The sequence below is a fragment of the Malurus melanocephalus genome, unplaced genomic scaffold (assembly GCF_030028575.1).
Source record: "Malurus melanocephalus ecotype Western Australia unplaced genomic scaffold, MMel_1.1 scaffold_24, whole genome shotgun sequence".
Taxonomy (NCBI): domain Eukaryota; kingdom Metazoa; phylum Chordata; class Aves; order Passeriformes; family Maluridae; genus Malurus; species Malurus melanocephalus.
In genome coordinates, this window is record NW_026623256.1 from 3,285,593 (window position 1) to 3,305,321 (window position 19,729).

Sequence of the window (19,729 nt, forward strand, 5' to 3'; positions counted from 1 at the left end):
TTGTCTGTCAGACTTCACTTCTGCCAGACCATTTTTGTGTTAAGCGGCTTTGTTTTCTGAAAACTCATAAAGGAGGCCAGACGACCTTTCACAAATTAGGTATGAACCTGGAAGGACTCTTTCAAATATTTTTCAGGTCAAGATTTCTGCGACTTAATTTATATTTAGGAAGGTGCTTGTGGAACAAGTAATCTTTTGTCTCTCTGGGTATTCCTTATTCAAAAGACACATCTTAGTGGTGGRCATCAGTTGGATTCTGCTAATGCTGCATTATACTACTATTGTACCACTGCAAACTTCCAGGATTATCATGGAGCAATCTAGGAGAATCTTCCTCCTCATTTGCATTTCTGATTGGGAAACAGGGACCATATGCAGTAAGATATCCTGAATTCTCTTATAGATGATCTTTCTCCAGAATGTTTATGTTGTATCTGAATTGGTGTCTGAAGTGTAGGAAGAACTATCCAAGAAGCTGAATGGGCCAATTCTCTGACAGGACAAGAAAGTCTTRCAGGATCTCTAGAATAAAGCAAGGCATTTAAGCAGAAATGTTTTGTAAGCTTTGCAAATTTTCTTGGATAATGTGTATATGTGTGGGTATAAACTTCACATTAAACTCTGCAGTATACAGAACTGTGCCTTTCATAGTGCTGCAAAGCYAGCCAGGATTTTCATAGGCCTTAAGATTTAAGAAAACATTCAAGTAAGACATGGTCAAATAAAATTTTTWAAAATATTTAGCTCTACATACACATATTATTGAGTTAAAACTGTGCCRCACACACATTTTACAAGGGTTTACAGCTCTCCTTCAAAGTAAACCCATTTTAAAGTAGAAGTTTTTCATATTTACAACTGAAGCTATAGTGGGTAATGTATAATATTCAAAGTGATTTTATTCTTTTTTGACTGTCATAGTTTACAGTAGCTGCTAAACCACTTACATTTCAACATTTTCTCCTGACAGCATATATTCACTTCTTGGTAAACTATCACAGAATATAAAACTACAGTTTTAGTRTATCTGTTTTATAGTTTTTTGAGGACATCTGTTCTTACTGCAATTCAGTAATATGATTGATCTATGTGCCTTTATATTCACAAGGGTTTCTCAGATTCATTAAAGTCAGTAACATGACACTTTTCAATGACTCTGGAAATCAGGCTAAAAATGGTAAGTGATGAAAAAACTAAACTCACTTAGAATGTGGCTTATATACAAAATATTACTTTGATACATAAATTCACTATCTAAAATCATTATACCCTACCCTGCCTTGCAGAACATCAAAGGTATTTCAAAATCAAAGATACACAAAAAGCTGCCTTCTGGTGGTGCTGTTGCCATAGATTCCAACTAAAGGACACAAACATATAAAATGAAGAAAAATGTGGAAGAAAATACTCCTTATTTATCTTTGAAAAACATAAGAGAAAGCAATTGATACCACTGATTTAAAGAATCAGAAAAATACAACCTGGAAACACATGTAAGCATGAAAGTTTAATCATGACAAGAATTTTAAGCTGTTGTTAATTTCTCAAATTCCAATATAAGAACTATTTCTATTTCTTTCCTATATATACTGCACTGCTAAAATAATTTGCCTATGCAGCTGGAAGATGGCTACAGATCTATATCTATATGTATGTCTCTCTATAAACTTTTCTGCAGTTTGTACTTTTTGGAAGGATTGAGCATTTGAAAATTCTCTTGACTCAAATCAAATGATGGTGGTACTAAAGATCAGGGACATAAAAAATCTGCTTTTATTCTACACATATATTTTTTTCATAATAAATATAGATGAGGAATAAACATAAATATAAGATACACTTCTTTATAAAAACTGAAAGCTGAAGAAATGATGAGTTTACTKGTGTTGGGATGAAGGGATTGAGARGAGCCCTGTGGAGAAGGACTTGGGAGTATTGGTGGGTGAAAAGCTGGACATGACCTGTCAGACCAGAATGCTGATTGTGTCCTGGGCTGCATCCAAAGGAAGYGTTGGCAGCAGGATGAGGGAGGGAATTCTGCCCCTCTGCTCTACCCTTGTGAGACCTCACYCGGGGTGCTCTGTCCAGCTCTGGCCTCCTGTTGGGACAGGACAAAGGGCAGCAGTTTTAAACTAAAAGAGGGTAGATTTAGACTGGATGTAAGAAAGATTCTTTTTACAATGASGGTGKTGAGGCAGKGGAACAKGTTGCCCAGAGAAGCTGTGACTGCCCTTCCCTGCAAGTGTTCAAGGTGAGGTTGGATGGGGACCTGAGCAACCTGGTCTAGTGGAAGATGTCCTTGCCARRTGGTAGGAGGGATGGATTAGATGACCTTTAAAGGTCCCTTCCAAACCAAACTATTCTATAATTCTATCATTTTAGGTCTTACAGAAGAAAATGGATGACTGGTCTTTTTCATTTCAGCATTGCTACTCTCAAGTCCTCTGAAAAGCAGCCTTTTACACTTGAATTATGTAGAGAAAGATGGCCATAAAGAGCTGCTATGAAAAACTACAACTATATTAATATACAATTTATATTAATAACCTATTCTATCTAAACTTTTTTTTTAGATTGAAGCTACAGAAGTTGATCAAGGCAGTAAGATCAAAGAATTGTCTTTGCAATCACATTGTGCTTCACTGAATACTGCAGCAGTATATTCTGCTTTAAAAGTTCATTTTGTTTTAGTCATGTAATTTGTATTAACCAAACCCGACATGTCTAAATATTCTTATCAATTTCCTTATAATTAAACTACTAAAAAATAAATGAGTTGGCTATTCTCTGTATTTAATTGAGTTCCATTTTTCTGGTCTTGCAGATTTCTACCATGTTTGAGCCTATTTAATGAGTACAGAGAAAACACATTGGAAATATCATTAAATCAGCAAAATGTGTACTGGAGATGTATTGCAAACAGTTAACAACAATTAATGTTTCTCTGATGCCCTGCAAAATATTACTCTGTAARCCAAGTTCTTATTTGTACAATTACCCACTTACAAATACATCTCTTCTCATTTGAAACCTTCATGTAACAGGGTACTCCAAATTTCCAGCACTGTGTTGATCATTCACTGGAAGGTTGCTGCTACAGCCTCTGTTTTGGGCCCTGAAGATCCTTGAAGGTAATTTGCACCTAACATTTTAGAGCGTTTATTCTGCAATAGTTTCTATTTGGGGCAACACAGTGGTGTTTATTTTTCTAACATTGGATATGCCTCAGAGTTGTGCTGTGTGCTTTACTTAAGCCACCTTCATTGTTTATTATTGCTTCAACTGTAATAAAAATAACAACTATACTGCTGATATATAAATGGAGTATGAGGTTATCTAGTATTACAGCAGCTCCTGCAAGTACCTTTATATAGTTCCTGAAATGTTATTCTGTGCTTTCATACATTTAATACTTTTTGGTGGACTGTAACAAATAGTCTACTTCTTACAGTGGTACTGTCACATACTGCAGCTGTGTGTGATTTTGTACCACTTTGTACAGGATAAATAATGATCCAAGGTGTAAAATACATAATGATCACATACTAAGTGCTCAGAACTACTGCAGCTTTTTGCTGCTTTCTCCTGCTTCAGTTCTTTAAACATTTAGCTTTTCAGTAATGAGACTYTATCATTGTAAGAAGCAATTATTTTCCATTACTCACACTGTAATGCAGCTGCTGACTGGTATATCTGGGTTTCATTCATTTTAGAACTATTTTTAAGTACCATATCACACACCTGCAGGTTGTCAGCCACTATTGTGACAAACTGTACAGCCTACATGATTATTCAGGATTCTAGGAATGAATATATATAATAGATTTGCTCTTTTTTCATGGTGGTACTAGAGAACCTGCTGCAAGTGCATGTGTCTTGGTTACTTATTTTACTTGATAAGTTCTAAGAGCCTTTGGTAATGATATCTTAAATTTCCACACTACTCAARCAAAATTTAATATTCAAGACCCCTGAGAAAATACCGTGGGTTTAGACTTACAGGTGGGGAACAGGAGTTCCAGGTTTCTGTGTTATCATCACTGCTTGTGCTTATGCTGACATTGCAGCTATCGATCTGTGACGTGCTCAGCCCATGGGAGACCCCAGCATCCCGTAATTCTTCATTTTGTTGTATCTTCATGCTGGCCAGCATCTGTAGTTCAAATGAACTCAGTCTATTTGACTGGTACTTTTTCCTGTCATACTCCTGTGAAATAAAATGGAAAAGTCAACAATATAGACAGGATCACAGAACAGAATAGATGAAAGAAACCCACAGAGACCTTGGAGAATCTCTCAGAGAAACTTCAAGATGCTACAATACTGAAAAGAGAAACAAAATAATTGCTAGAAAAAAATCAGTTAACAGATTTCTGTTCAGCTATGAAGATCAAGCATATTTACACATAATTACAGGAAGGAARAACACCACAAACACTGTAATGAACTGCAGTTTTGATCCAGGGTGTTAGAAGTTGCTGTTCCACTGCAATTAAAAACAGAAGATAAAAGCAGGCTTTAACAAGTTCAAAAATCCATCAGCTATTAAATGCAAATCTTGAATTAAAACCAATCCCACAGTTATCACAACATGTATCATGGTATCATCAACACCATCAGCATAACATTTAGTAACTGGTCAAGCACAGCATAAAATTTCCSAGGAAAGCCACATCAACAGTAAATTTCAAGTTATTCAGGCAATTTGCTAGTGTATGAATTTTCAAGTAATTGTCAATGTCTTTTCACTTTTCTTCAGATCCACTGGTTTAATTGTTAATGCAACCCTAATTGTTATATTGAACTTGATCCACAGGCCAAAAGCTTCCTACACATACCAACCATTTTGCAGCTGTACCTAGGCCTCACACAAAACCTCAAGATAAGAAAAAAKTCACCCAACCTGCTGTGGGCCTCATCTTTGTTTAAAGAACTCCTTCTTTAAAAGCTTTCCCTTTTTTAAAGAGTCCAATTAGACTGGTTTTTCACAAAGGAATAGGTCTAATAGTTGAGGCATCCAGTTTTGGTTCTAATAGAACCTACAAAGCTTCTCTGCTTGAAAAGTGAATGCAAGCAGTGACCAGGACTTGAGAGGACTTAGACCACTGGAATATTGGCCAGTGGGCTGTGAGACTGTATGTAACAGTATCCCAAAGAGGGACAGTGCTTTGATTCTAGTGGAGAGAACGGAGCTTTTAGACAGAAGTGTATAATTTTCCTGGTGGAAGGGAGGATCTCTCAGTCTGCTTTGCTGTGAGATGGTATCGGGTAACTGAAGTCCTCAAGAACACACACAAGTCAGCAGTACAAGTGATATGAATACTGACAGCTTTTCCTGCTATGAAATACAGAGTACAATATTTTAGYGTGTCTTCTAGGGGTACAAAAGTCACCTTACCAGCAGAATTCATGCTGAAATTATGATTACATCTCCTTTTCTTTCTTCCTATGCAATACGAAGTGCAAGAAGATGGCAGAAAATACGAAGTATAAGATGACAGAAGCAGTTTGYACAGTGACCATTCCTTTTTTACCCCTGGCTTATAAGGTCCTGAATATTGTGATTACTACTACAATTTTTAATCCTAAAAYAATATGAGATGTTTTCTCTAGACTCTTTCTGAATGCCTGTTACTAGTTCAGTGACTGTCAGTCATTTATTCACCTCACCCAAAGCTTGCCTTGTTACACCTGGGGAACCAGCTTTGCTCTAATGTATCAATATTCTACCAGATCTGCAGCTGCTCTAACTCTTATTGATCTTCCTGAACATGCTGATTTCCTGTTAATTTTCCTATATATAAACCTTCTGCAGTTATTTGATTATTGTAAGAGAAGCTTTGGCTCATCTTTCTTCTCTCACGTAATTGGCATGCAGTCATTAAACTAACAGCACAAACTGGTGCTCTGCAGAATAAAAGCACKAACTACTGAAAGAACTTCTTTCTCATTCTCCTTTTAATAAAAGCAAAAAAATTGCCCAAACTTGCCGTCTTTTCCTTTACATCTATGAAGAAAGATTTTTGCATAGATTTTTGGAATTATTACAGCATAATACTAGACATCTGCTGTTTCCCTACCCCCTCCCCAGCTTATTTCAAATTGTCATTGTTTTATTTTCCTGCAATTTCACTCTGAAAATATCATACTCAGGAGGAAGAAGAGATGCTATGACCATTTTCTGGGTTAAACATCCTCTACAATAAATGAAGGAAAAATATTTGGGCTATTTATTCTTCAGCTTTAGAAGACAACTACCAAAAAGCCTCTTCACAAATTTCATTTTGTCTTTGTCGGTTTTCAAAGAGAGAATTTGAAAATTGAATTTGAAATTAAGTTAACTTTGTAATTTAGGAGATTCTTTTGATGTAAGAAGTAATTTTGCAATACTTGTAAATTTGTCTAAAATTAATATTTCATTTAGTAATTAAAAGCTTATCTTGTCTATTTGCATATCCTTCCCTTACAATAAAGTATTTTTATTAAGCACTTAAAACTTTTGCTAGATTGACAAAACCTGTTGTTTAAAGGAGTTTTTTTCATGTATAATGACATTTTCATTCTTCTAGGTTCAAATGATTTATTCAGGATTGTTTGAATGTAGTTATACGTGTGGAAAACTTTAATTACCAGCTATCTACATGCCTGCAATATTACCCAGAGGGCTATACTTCTTTCTTAATTAAAAATATTTGAACTTAATAATAGAGAACTCTATTAAAACATGAATAAAACATTGCAGGAAACCAGGTCCTTAAAGCATATTAAGCAGCTGGCAAATCAACTGCAGGATGAGTTGGTTAAGCAGTTTTTCTTTACTAGTCCTCTGTATGAGTACAAAAAGAAGTGTCAAAGATCTCCAAGGAAGGGCTTCTGGAAAATTTTAAGACTTSATGAAATCAAGTATAAGACCTAAAACTGCCAGAGACTTTAATCTTATGTTTTGTAGCAATAAAACAAAGTCTGTAGCTAATGATGAGTTTCTATACATTAATAACAGGATTTGTTATTGAGAAAAATACTTACAAACAACAAATCACATGTGCAATACATTTACAGCTACAAGTGCAGTATGGTAATAACATTATTGTCTAAGTTAGTAATCAACTATTGCAATCCACTGAGAGAACCTGCATTTAGCTGTGTTCTACGGGACAAAGTTGATGACTGCAGTAAACAACAATAATACCTTTYAGGAAGGTAATAAATGTATAATTTAATTTATTACAGACAAATAGATTGCAATTATGATAAGTAATAAACATATTTGAATTTTAAGTGGAACAATTTTCTAAAACTTGAAAAGATCAGGAAACAAGGAATACATTTAATCCCAAAGATGTAAATCTTTACTGGAAAACAGGAAAGTTAAATTCCTATAGACTATATTAGGAGGAAAAGGGAATAAASRRATTTTATCRTRCATRTTCACTGCATATTAACATYTCTAAGAAAAAGAGAATCAGATTAKCAACATCAGCTGGGGCTTTTCCTWTCAATGAAAATTACAGAAACATTATCTTCTTTCCAAGGAGAAATGAACCCATGCATTGCTTTCTTCCACATTTTCTACATCACKGATGGCAATTCTAATGTCTTTTCCAGATCATAAATACATAGAATATATGCTACTATTTGCAGGATTTTCTCTGCTGTTTAATACTTTTTCTTTTCATAGTCTTTAAAAAYATCAGCCACTGATATTTCCCATTATCATAAAATCTCAGCATTGTTTCTGATTTTCACTTGTACTATGGTATTTCATTCCCCTTGCTTCCCCCTAATCTACTTCCTTCCCAAAGGAAAGCAGTCTTCACTGAAAACAATGTTCTGTTTTTATCAGGAAAAGTAAAGGGTCCTTACCAATTTGATAAGATACTTGCAGAACATAGGAAAAGAATTCCAGAATGCCCAGTCTGAGATACAACCTGATAAACCCCAGCCCCTGCACCAATACCAAAAGAGACTCTTTCAAAATAAGCACTGAAGCATCAGTGGCATGGCAGGATGAACATTTTACCATCAAGGACACACGTTTTCCTAGACTCTAGTTTTTAATCTGGTGCCCAGTTTGGATTGCTCTCAGCCTGGATTTCCATACCCACAGTCTCTGCAGGGCTGTCCATCCTCAGCAGCTAAAGCAGCCCCAGGCAGGCAGGTAGAGCCATTCAGCAAGATGGCCCTGCCCCAGCAGCAGCAGCCTTGTCCCATGGAAGTCATCATTCCTGCTCCCTTTTCACAGAGCCTGTCAAATCAGGTAACTAAAATTGATTGTATCAACGGGTCACAGAAATGCTACAGATAAAATTCCCAAAGCAGAAGTCTCCTGATGGGAACAGTGACTGCAGTATCCTACAGCAGATGAGACAAGCAATGATAGATGTCCATTTTCTTAATGTAATTGATCAYACTCCAAGACATTAATGTAGAAAAATATTCCCAAACAATGCATAACTACTTCATAGAGCCCCACAGGAAGAGAAGTGTCTATTCTTTTGATCCCAGAGATGTGCAAAACCTGGTGACCAAAGATGTTATAAGAAATTCAAGATATATTCAAGATATTACAAAACAAACTCCACACTTACARTAAGAATCATGCAGTAGTTCAATTCAACATCCCTGGGTAAAAATATTTTTTAAAAAATCACAAAACAGCAATCCTGGGAATGATACCATAAAACTCCTCGACCTGTAAAAGAGATACCTGCAAGGCAGCATGATAGACAGCCATCAAGAAGGAAGAGGCACAGGTAAGAATATTAATTAAAAATATTATTAATTGTTTTTTATAACAAACAGAAGAATAAAAAGCAGCAGGAAAGAGGCAATGCATTCAAAACAAAACAAAACAAACAAACAAAAGACTGTGATTTCTATTTGGAGTATTATTCTGTGTGCCACAAAACCCTACAAAATCCACTTTCAACAGACTGAGCACAGTAAATGCTGTTACGATGAAGCCAGAATACATCTGAATGAAAGATGAACTATTAATCACTTCATGCAAATAWCTCACATAGCTTCTCTATACAATCTAGTAATTTAATTTCAAAGTAAAAATCACTTACACAAGTCTGTGCTGTCAGACACGAATTTTCTTTTGAGACTTTCTTTGGAGATGTTTTACTGACAAATCTTTCTAATTGATCTGAAACTCCTTCACATCTTTCAGTTTCTTCAGATACATTTCTAATTACTCTAAAGTATTTAGATTTACTTTGAATTGGAGAAAGAGAAAGGATTGGCTTTAAACTTCTCTGAAAGCTAATAGATTCTGCTTTCCTCATGGTGGAACTCTGTGATTTTGATAACTCAGTCTCTTCGAAGTTATGTTTGCTGTGTTCCTTATTCTTCCAGTATTCATTTCTCTGTGACATCTTATTTAATGGGATCTCTTTAAAAACTGCTGAATCAGATGTTCCTTGTCTACTGTGGCTGTTCTCAACACTCTCAGTGCCCTGGATGAGTTCACTGTTGTCATCCTAAATTTAGGAAACAAAGCAAGAGTGGTTGGTTCCGTCTCATCATCACACAATTCAGTTTTACATAACCAACACTTCAAAATMTCTCTTTAATCTCTGCTTCCTGTTTCTAAATTTACAAGGATTCTGAAAAACAGCTGTTTTTCCTGGCAAATATACTGACTGTACCATAAACATATTATTACATCTCAAGGTCATTACTCTTTCCAAAATGTCAGGAAAAGTTTTGAGTGCTGGTAACCTCCCAAACCTGTGTCTCACCTGACAATCATAATTTCAATAGAAATTATTACAACTGTTAAGCCAAAACTAATCAAAGAGTCCATGACAGTGATGTCTCTCCATTGAATTATTAATATTCCACATTTTCACACTGCATCTTCAAACTTAAATGTAGAATAAATAACTCCTGCTGAGATCTCTTTGCTCTGCTCTGGCAATCATATGGTACTGAAAATCATAGGCATTACCATTTGAATACAATTTAAGAATTTTAGAGGCTAATTTATTAACCTTACATCCATGCTTCTAATGTCTCTGCAAAATACCCCATSAATCAAGGGCATGATGCTCACTCATACCCCATCTCAACAACAATCAGCAGGACTGAACAGATGGAAAGAGAAATAATGGGGAAGTGCATCTAGTGTTTGCCTCAATGTTCTCATTTTCAAGGAAGAAAGGATGAGAGGAGCCTCATCTCCATCTCATGCTGCTGCTCCTGTGCCATATGTTCCCACACAGGACGGAAGGCAGGATCACCTGCAGTGTGCCTCTCACAGCTGAGGTGCAAACGTGCTGCACATCAAAGTGATCCAGATTGCTGCTGATTTCAGTGAGTCCAGGATTACACACCATGAAATGTACATTCACGAAGATAATCCCTCAGTTTTATTAATGGTACACATTTTYGAAATTTATAGTTTCATTCCCTCAGTTATTTTGTCGATCAGTTAAATTCAGTCCATCTTGCTACTATGCAACTCAGTTACATTTTATTTCTCTGCTGTGAGTTACAGATTCAAATCTGTAATCTGTAAGAAACAGATTTTATAGCTAAAAATGAAATATACTAGAATGTTCATAAAGGTAGGAACTTTAGCAGTTACTGTAATGACCATGAAATTATTGCATGCATTGACAAGTCAGCAAATTTCTGTTTAGTATCAGCTGATACTAGATAGATATACTAAAAAATGTTTCYTTTCTTTCATTAATTTAATTGCTGAGATTTCCACACTGCAAGAATTAAAGYTGGTGATGCTCAGACAGGATATAAAGCAGAAATACCAATAATCAAGTGACATTCAAAAGCTGGAATTTTGTAATTCACTTTCAACAATGTCAATGAGCAAAAYCAGTCTCCATTTACAGTTTTAAAAAGCACAATGAAATCTTATTTACTGAACTCTTGAGCAACCATTAAGGACTTGGATGTCACTCAAATCTACGGTGCAGGCTTTCCTAAAATCTTTTTTGTAGTAATGATGCACAGTTCTGGCATTTTTCTGTTAGCACAGGGGCTGACAGAGTTAGGTTTCTTTTGTCAACTTGTTACACAGGGTACACCTGCACTGAGTCCTGTATCCAGTTAGACACAGCAAACTGACAAAGACAAATCTGGTATAGATTTCCCCATAGGTATTTGGGGAAAAGATGATTTATCCTGTCTGTCTGGCTTGAAGACAGAATCTCATCTTAGGAGTTTTAGGATGAAGACTGTTTTATCAAGAGTTACATGTACAAAGTGGCTTACCTCCTCACTGCTGTCAATTCCTTCAAAACTATCTTCAGTTTCGGCTCCCTCATGCTCTCCGTTAATGTCTGCCTCCAAATCCAAAGGRAAAACACAACTTTCAGGTGACATATTTGGAGACTTTCCGTGAGGAGCTGATCGAGGTCTTGATGAAAATGTGAAAACCTCTTCTTTATTCCTGTGATGATCAGCTGTTTGCCTGCTGTGATGTTCAACAGAGGCACTCAGGGCTGAGGGTAAATTACAGTAGGCCGAATCTCCAGCATCTTCAAAGTGCTCCTCCCCATCCAACTGAATACTCTCAGTGAACCTCTGTGGAGACACCCAATTATCTGAAACATACAATTTCAATGCCAAATATGTAAATTGTGAGCTACTCTGATCATTCTTATTTTCTCAGAAAATTGTACAGCAGAGTAAGGTTTTCTAGTACAGAATCATTTTGCTTATCAAAGAAGAGTAAGAGTGATGAGGACACAATGAAAAAGATCAGGTTGCTTTCAAAGTGCAGCAAAGTTAATCAAAACACTTCTAATCTGAGTATACAGGCTTTGGTACATGACATACAAGCCTGCAATTTGCAAACCTCAAATTAGTTAGCTTTCAAGATTTGAAACCTGGAACTGAATTTTATTCTAGGAAAACATGATTYTATTAAATATGGCCATTGATCTTTTTCTACAGGCATTTTTTTGTGTCTGACATTTTAAAAATAATCACACATTGGTGGAAAGTTCATAACATTACAATCTGCTCCTTCTTTTATTGCTGAAATTCCACACTTTTACATTCAGAACTTGTGGTTTAAATCTCTAACTACTTTTCTGGTAAAAAAGTGCGACATGAAAAATGTATAAAGATACCTGTTTCACTGAGTTTCCCTGAATATAGCCACAACTAATCTGACAATTTTAAAACAAACAATAAACTACAGAAATGTGTTTAARGATTGAGTGCACCAGATACACATGAAAAGACTATTTTTATATTCTTAWTGTTAACTTATATTTTACTGTTTGGAATGATGGTATAGAAAAAAATGTCAATTTGATTGATTAAAACCAATCTCAAATAGCATCTAAGAAAAGGAGAATTGCTCAAGTATGCAATACTCCCTTATCTTCATTAAAGGTAGTGTGGTGTGGATTATTCACTAGATATTGAAACTTTCCAGCTCCATAAAACAAAGCTACCATCAACCATATTAAAAAAACCTCAACAAAAAATACTAAAAATGCAATAATAAAGTAGCATTGCAATAATAAAATGCTTGCCATCACAGAAGACAGTGCGTTCAGTGTGATATTTTGTGCTTTAATGTGGTATTTTAGTTTTGCTAGAATTACCACTTCAGGCACATTCAGCAGTTTGGGTGGGTAGGAGGAAGGCTGAATCACCATAAAKGAAGGCAAAAGAAAGAAAAATGAGATGCCAGGAGAAACAGCTGTCTTCTTACTGGGTTCTTGTGATTTTCCCAGTTAATATCAAGGAACCAGTGAAACGTAGGGACTTGACATACCTTGTATGATCATGGCTTGCATCTTCTTGTTCTAGAAAAGACCATTTTTCAATCTCTACAAGAAGACCATCTTCAAATACCTTCAAAACTTACCTAAATAACTCTTCATATTTTTTCTTATTCGGCATTTTGCAGTCTTCTGACCAGTCTGCTACCCACCCACAATTCTAGTCTAATCTAAACCTACATTTTACTAGGTTTCACTGGCGGTGTCTTGACTAAGACCGGAATACATAACATGCACTCTGTTAGTATTCAGAAGGTCTTTTCCCCATCATGAAATTAGATTTGACATGTCTCATGCTGCCTTCGTGGTTTACAAATATGCACTAATAGCTCAGACCACTGTAAAGAGCCCTCYAGGGTATGGTTACACACTTAGTGTACAACCCACTTCAGGAGAATTCACTAATTCTTATACACAAAGGACTGGCAGTGAGTAAAGAGGAGTGGCTTAATTTTTTGGCCTACTGATTTTAAAAACAACCCACTTCCCACACTGCAGTCTCACCTGTTCTATTCTCATTCTAGAARAACTTCCAATGCAGTAGTTACTGTTTAATTTGCAGAGGGCATTACAGGTACAATTTTGTAGTGAACTCTGAAGGAAACAAGGTGATGAATCTCTTGCTTTTCCAATAATTTTTGATTGAAGTATCAAAACATGGAAAGGAAATCTTAATAACAGTTTTTGTCAAGTGTTTTGAGAACGTGAGGCAATTAGAGCCTTAAACTCCTGACTTCTAGTCCTGGCTCTGCCTCAGATATCCAAAAATTTCTTACACTTTATTCACAATTGTAATGTCTTGCCCAGACCAAACGGAGTTCAGAAATATAAATAACTACTTTAAAAGACTTAGTATCTATATAATACAAGCCTGAATATTCTGCCTTTTCAGTCTAAGCCTCCCTGTAAAGAACTACACTCATTTCCATAGATGTTAAAGAAATATACTTGATTTAGGAGTAAGTCAAACCCAAATATTCCTTGCATAGCACTGTACTTAATGAAATATGCAGGGGGAAGACAGAAAAGTCTGTAAGCCTTGAAGATGACATTTTATGCTGGTTACAGAGTTCAGCAACTTCTGTAACCTGTAGTCAGTGCAGCACTTTTTTAATAGCCCACAAGTGAATCATACAGGGAGTTATGGAATAAGAAAAATCTCATTATCTCTCCAACAAAAGCTATATTAGAATTTCTTTTTAACTCATAATTTCCATGTCAATTGTAATGAATAATTTGGAGTACATTCTTAGCAAAATATGCAAACTACTATGTAATCACAATATTGCAGCAAACAACATAAATGCAAGAATGATCACCTTAACATCTAATTAGCTCATCTACACAGTCAGACTTATGCTAAAGCTTCTAATTGCAGCCTAACATTTAAATGAAGGTTTCAGCACTGAATAAATAAGATTGGCATAAACAAYGTTGACTCATTTCTTCTCTCATGTCAAGTTTATCCCACTTTGGAAGAAGTCCAGAACACAGCCTAGAAAAGGACTTTCCTTGATGAGGAAGTTGCTTATAGGAAGTTCCCCAAAACAAATAAACCCAGTACCAGTGGATAAACAAATCATTAAGTAATTTACATACAGTTAGATAACTTCATGTATTGCAAAGAAACTGGAATCTTCAGTCTGTCAATAAGTGACAAGCAATGATAATATGGGGAGAAAAGTTGGTAGAATTGTACCTTACAAACTCACATCGTGCATTTATCTGCCTGTACACACCATTAAGACTACAAAAAAAACCAGTTTTCACTCTTCCCAAATAGCAAAAGAGCAGAGTTTATACATAGCTCTCCTCCTCAGTTCTCTGTCTCTGAATTTACAAGAAGGCATTTAGGTAGGGCACTCTACTGCCCTAAGGCTTTCATATCACTTATATTTACATTAAATGACAAGTATTGATTAATTTTTCTAAAATTCTAGMACTAGATAGAGGCCCTGGTATTCTAGATGAACAATAACTTAAGACCGTGATTCCAGGCCCAGAGTTTTCAAAATCCAGGTAYGTAGGAAGGAACTGAAAAATTCTCCAGAAAATTTCTCTACTTGCCTGAACATCTCGCAACTCTKTCAGTCAAATTATGAAACCCATAATAGCAATTATGGATTACTGACATTACCTTATATATAATCACTTCTAAACATCCCCTAAGAATAAACACAATGGAAATCACTCCCAATATGAAGAAAAATCTTGTTGGTCAATTTTGAGCACATTTGAGTAGTCCAACCACTTTTCAATTTGGTGGCTATGCCTTTTAATAGAAAGTAACACTACTTTTTCATCGRGACAAAAGCTGGTTTTGCCACATTACCACATTACTTCCTGGACACACACARAGCAAGTTGATTGACACTGTATGACAAAAAATATTCACACCTTTTGGCAGACARGTGTGAAAAGGAAAAAAACCAAAATGTAAGCTGTCTTCCCATGAATAGGAAAATAAATAAGTCACCGCTGAACTTTATAAACAAAACATCCCCTCCCACCCTGATAATACATAGGTACTGTAGTTAATATTCTAAACTCTAATGTCGGACAAGTAAAATTTCTTGTACATTTCATATTTGGAGACTTCAGTGCTAAATTTACTAGGGATTTAAAGAATAAATTATTTTTAGTTCTTTTCCTTTAATCATGAGAGTATGGAATTTTTCTTTTTATATTCATTCACTGCTCTGGTACTCTGCTTAATCCTGCAAATCTTTATCAATGCTCAAAAGCAATTCTGTTGCAGGGTGCTTGATTTCCATAATCCCYCACAACACAGACATTTATTTTTTATTTGAACTGCTTTTGGGTCCTTTGAAATTTACAACAGATAGTCCCTCACACCACATAGAACTGAAATGTAAAATAACACAAAATGAGTACCATACCACTGGTTATCTCCCATGTGGGTTTAGCTGCATTTTTTAGAGATAATCTTCTAGGACTGTTCTTGTCTGGTGATGGCACTTGTGGTGAGGTGAGCTGAAAATCTGCTTCTCCACTCACAGATGTTTTCTGAATCTGAATTTCAGGGYCTGGAATGCAATGCAGAAATGAAATGCCTGTGAAGACTCATATTGTGTGCAYATGGAGCACAGTACTGGGATACAAACAGCTTCCAAACAGCACAGGAATCTTGTAGGGCAGCAGGAACATGGCAGCCACAAGGAATTAAAAATTTAACACTAGGTATGGAAGAAGGGCAAACCATAGTAATTATAAAAAACAGGCTTACAAAAGTCTGCAAAACAAYCAAGAACCACTGCAGCAGCCCAGTTATTTTCACAGCATGAGGAAAGAGGAGCATTTGTATAAAYTGTGGCTACTGCCAGCAGGTGCTGATCCCTGGCTCAATCACTCACAATACAAAYAGCTGCAGAGGGAATGASTATTTATTCACCCCTATACAGGAGWATAAATCATGATTTAATGAATATGTTTTCAGTAATTAAATAGGTAGATAAAGGATTAGAAAAACAAAGATTTAAATCTTAGATTAGGCACAATCATACAAAAGTTTTGGCAGTTGAGAACTCTACATATTCTTTGCTTTATGATCTTACCATTTCGACATACATTTGCAGTTGTTTGGAGAGTATTTCTCTTGCCTCCTTGAGCTGAAGTATCATTGCAAGGCCAGARTGATAGCTCCAGTTTCTCAGGATCTGGTGCGGATTCAGTTGGCATTACTGAATTTTGCAGCTGGCATGATGTTTTGCTACTTGAGGTCTTTGTTACCTTGAAAGACATAATTTCTTAGTSAAACACAAAAATGTAACAGCTTTCAAAATACTCAAAGGTAAACACACGTTTTGAATTACACTTCTTTTTTTAAAATATATATTTCAAAATAATTTTTAAACATTATCTTTTCAGGAAACTCCATGGTAGGCTCTATTCAGTGTGGTATCTTCAATCTTTACAGTCAAGTAGCAGGCAGTTTTGATTTTTTTCACTGAGTGAATGGAACAAGGCAAAGAAAMGGAAAAAAAATARAATTTACTATCAGAATAAAAAGTCKAAAACTTGTAGYTATTCTAGACCTCAAGAGTCYTTATTTCTGTGACTGCATCACATGAGCTACTGTAAGGCTGACTATCAGAGCATACTGAAATGTAATCTCTGCTCTTCATTGTAGCTCTCATCACAAGGAAAAATATTTACACATGCACACACATACACACACCTGGATATTTCAGCAGTCTAGAACAAAAAATTCAGAAAAATAAGAATGATAAGAAATCACAGATTAGTTTCAGTAGAAAGAGACATCTTTAGGTTTGATGCTGGAATTAGATCAGTCTGTTTCAGTCAAGTTTTGTCATCTTTGGAAGTTTTGAAATCCCCCAATCTCTCCATGACCATGTTGCTGTACTGAAACACTTCACTCCTATATTCAGGCAGAGCTTCCCTGCACCAGGGCCCGCTGCTCTTGGCCTTTCAGGGCACTTAGAAGAGGCCTGGCTTCTCTACAGCCCTGCATTCATTGAAAATGGCAACCAGACTCCCCCTTAACCTTCTCTCCTGCGGGCTCAACACACCCACGCTCTGCTGGAGCCACTAAAGCATTTTCCTTGCCCTCCACTGGATGTTAGAGGATCTGTCTCTGGAGGTCCACCACCTCCCCCAGTTCCTGGAAGCAGCCTCTGAAATAAACCTTCAGTGTAACTCCTGTCTTTGTCAATCCCTTCCTTTGCAATAGTGCCAACAGTTTTGGAATTTAACCCTTCTTACCTTTCCAGACACCTTTGCATTGGCTCTTCTGTTTGAAGATGGAGGTGGCCCAAGGATCTTTGACCCAAATGCGATATGTGATACATCTTGAGTTTTACTGCTCAATATGTTGCCTTGGCCTCTATTAACCAAACTACCTAAGTTAAGAAAAATAATTGTTAAAAAAAATACAGTAGTTACAAACAATAAAAGGTAGGGGTTTTTTAATCAACTAAAAGAAAATAATTTTGACTACTAAACATATGTAAAAATTAAGTCCCTTTAAATTGCAATCCCTAGAAATATAGGAATAGCAAATGCGTATTTTATAAAAGTGTGTCAGCACATCAGCAAGAAACTTTTGGTCTATTGCAGAGACATACTTTTAATCATCTTGCTTTAAAGATTTATTTAAAAGTGGGTTATTTATAAACAAAAAAAATGGGTTTGCAGGATTTCTTTAGAACTTCAATGAAAACCTAACTTCTGACAGGAAGAAAAAAGAACTCTAATTAATAAATAACGGAATAAATAAATAATAACACAAAAAGACTGAGGCAAGACTGTCAAGGTATCAGTCATAGCTCAGAGAACTATTTACATGTAGTTTGCTTTTTGAAATTACTGAATCTTCTGTATTACCAGGGCTGAGCCCTAATAATGMAAACACACTCTATTGCTGCTAAAATGTTCTACCCTTTTCATGATTTTTTTTTCTGTTTAAACTGTAGATTTATTCTTATAAATGTTTTAAAGCACAGAAATTGCCAGTCTTCAAGACGAACAAAATGTAAACATGGAATTCAGGTGAATGTTCTGAAAAAAATTTAAAAGGAAGGACAATAAAATGGTTACACATTAATTTGGCCATCATGGTTGCAGAGCTGCATGTACTATCTATTTTCCTCTTTTATAAATCTCCAAGACTGTCAGTGAATTCTCCTTTCCAGAGCTGATAAAAATGGTATCTTTACATTAAATTATATTTAATACTTACARTGTCCAAAGGTATTTTCTTGCTACAACTTCAGTGTTAAATTGCTATCTCACTTTGGAGATTTGACACCTTAATAAAGCAATAAAGTAGAAACAAAACATTTTGTCGATTCCCCCAAGCATTTTTTCATAACCTCATTTCAAGATCAGCTTTATTTACAGTGTCATCAAGGAAATGAAAAATAGATCATGCATTAGCCACCAGTATCATCATTTACTGTACTAATAAGCACAGAAGAAGCTAGTTGCTGCCTCCCTTTTTCCTGATGTGACATTTAGTCACTGCTAACAGCTGCCATTTCACAAGATCAGATGACCTGTCTTAGTTTAACATCAGTTTCTTTTTGCTGGCTACCTTGGGATGTTGTTAGCTCCAATTAGAAAAGACGCTTTCCATTAAAATCTTTCTTAATGACCACATTAAGTGACTGCAATTAATTACCTACATCTACACATAACAGTGTGTTGATGACATAATGAAATAATATGTGYAATTAAAATTGGATGATACTAAAAATAATTTGTGCTTTTGATTATGAAATAAACAAAAAGTTTAGTGGATTAAAAGAACATTTTCCAATTAAAATGTACTTAAACATACCAAAGCCTCCAATTTCCAGTAGGCCAACTGAAATTTGAAAAACATGTCAGGAGAAACACATGCTGCACTCATAAAATGGGATTAAAAAAAAAGATTAAACCTTAAACTGAAGACATTTCATCTTCATGCAGGTGAGGGATGTTATCATTAATTACTTTACTATATATTCCTAAGGGCTATATATCTTCCTAGTCCAGATGGTAAAACCTGAGTCTTGTTTTAAACGAACATTCAYTTCTTCTGCTTAGATGCATCATTCACAGTATTGTACTCATCTAAATTTTACAGTCCCTCATATTTTGACAATGCAGCCAAGAAGTATTTATTTTTGAATACAGTCACTGAGAAATTGGATTGCAGAGTTTCCACTGCTATTTCAAAGGCAAATTTATAATCCAACTTTACAACAGAATTTTGGCTTGACTACTTGTAGGGCAGTAATACTCTAAAAGTATTATTTTCCCTTTAATATTATAAAAATTGTACTTTCTTTAAAAAAAAAAAAGCTGAATGCAATTTAAATAAGTAAATACATGAAAGGTCTTACTCTGAACCAAAATTCAAACCCCCTAGTATTAATTTCAGCTGCTGTAAGAGACTGTCTTTGCTAATGTGGTATATTGAGAGAGAGCAAAAGCTG

The 19,729-nt window shown here is 35.6% G+C and overlaps 1 protein-coding gene across 1 annotated transcript in view; it reads right to left on the reverse strand.

The window, feature by feature from the left end:
- CFAP20DC (CFAP20 domain containing) overlaps window positions 1–19,729 on the reverse strand; it is a 61,188-nt gene that overhangs the window by 16,239 nt on the left and 25,220 nt on the right. The window contains exons 10-15 of the mRNA XM_057390367.1: window positions 17,514–17,650; window positions 16,343–16,517; window positions 15,668–15,814; window positions 11,242–11,573; window positions 9,072–9,485; window positions 4,001–4,207 (exon numbers count right to left, since the gene is read on the reverse strand). Coding sequence (XP_057246350.1) covers window positions 4,001–4,207; window positions 9,072–9,485; window positions 11,242–11,573; window positions 15,668–15,814; window positions 16,343–16,517; window positions 17,514–17,650 — 1,412 coding nt within the window. The remainder of the gene's footprint in view (window positions 1–4,000; window positions 4,208–9,071; window positions 9,486–11,241; window positions 11,574–15,667; window positions 15,815–16,342; window positions 16,518–17,513; window positions 17,651–19,729) is intronic.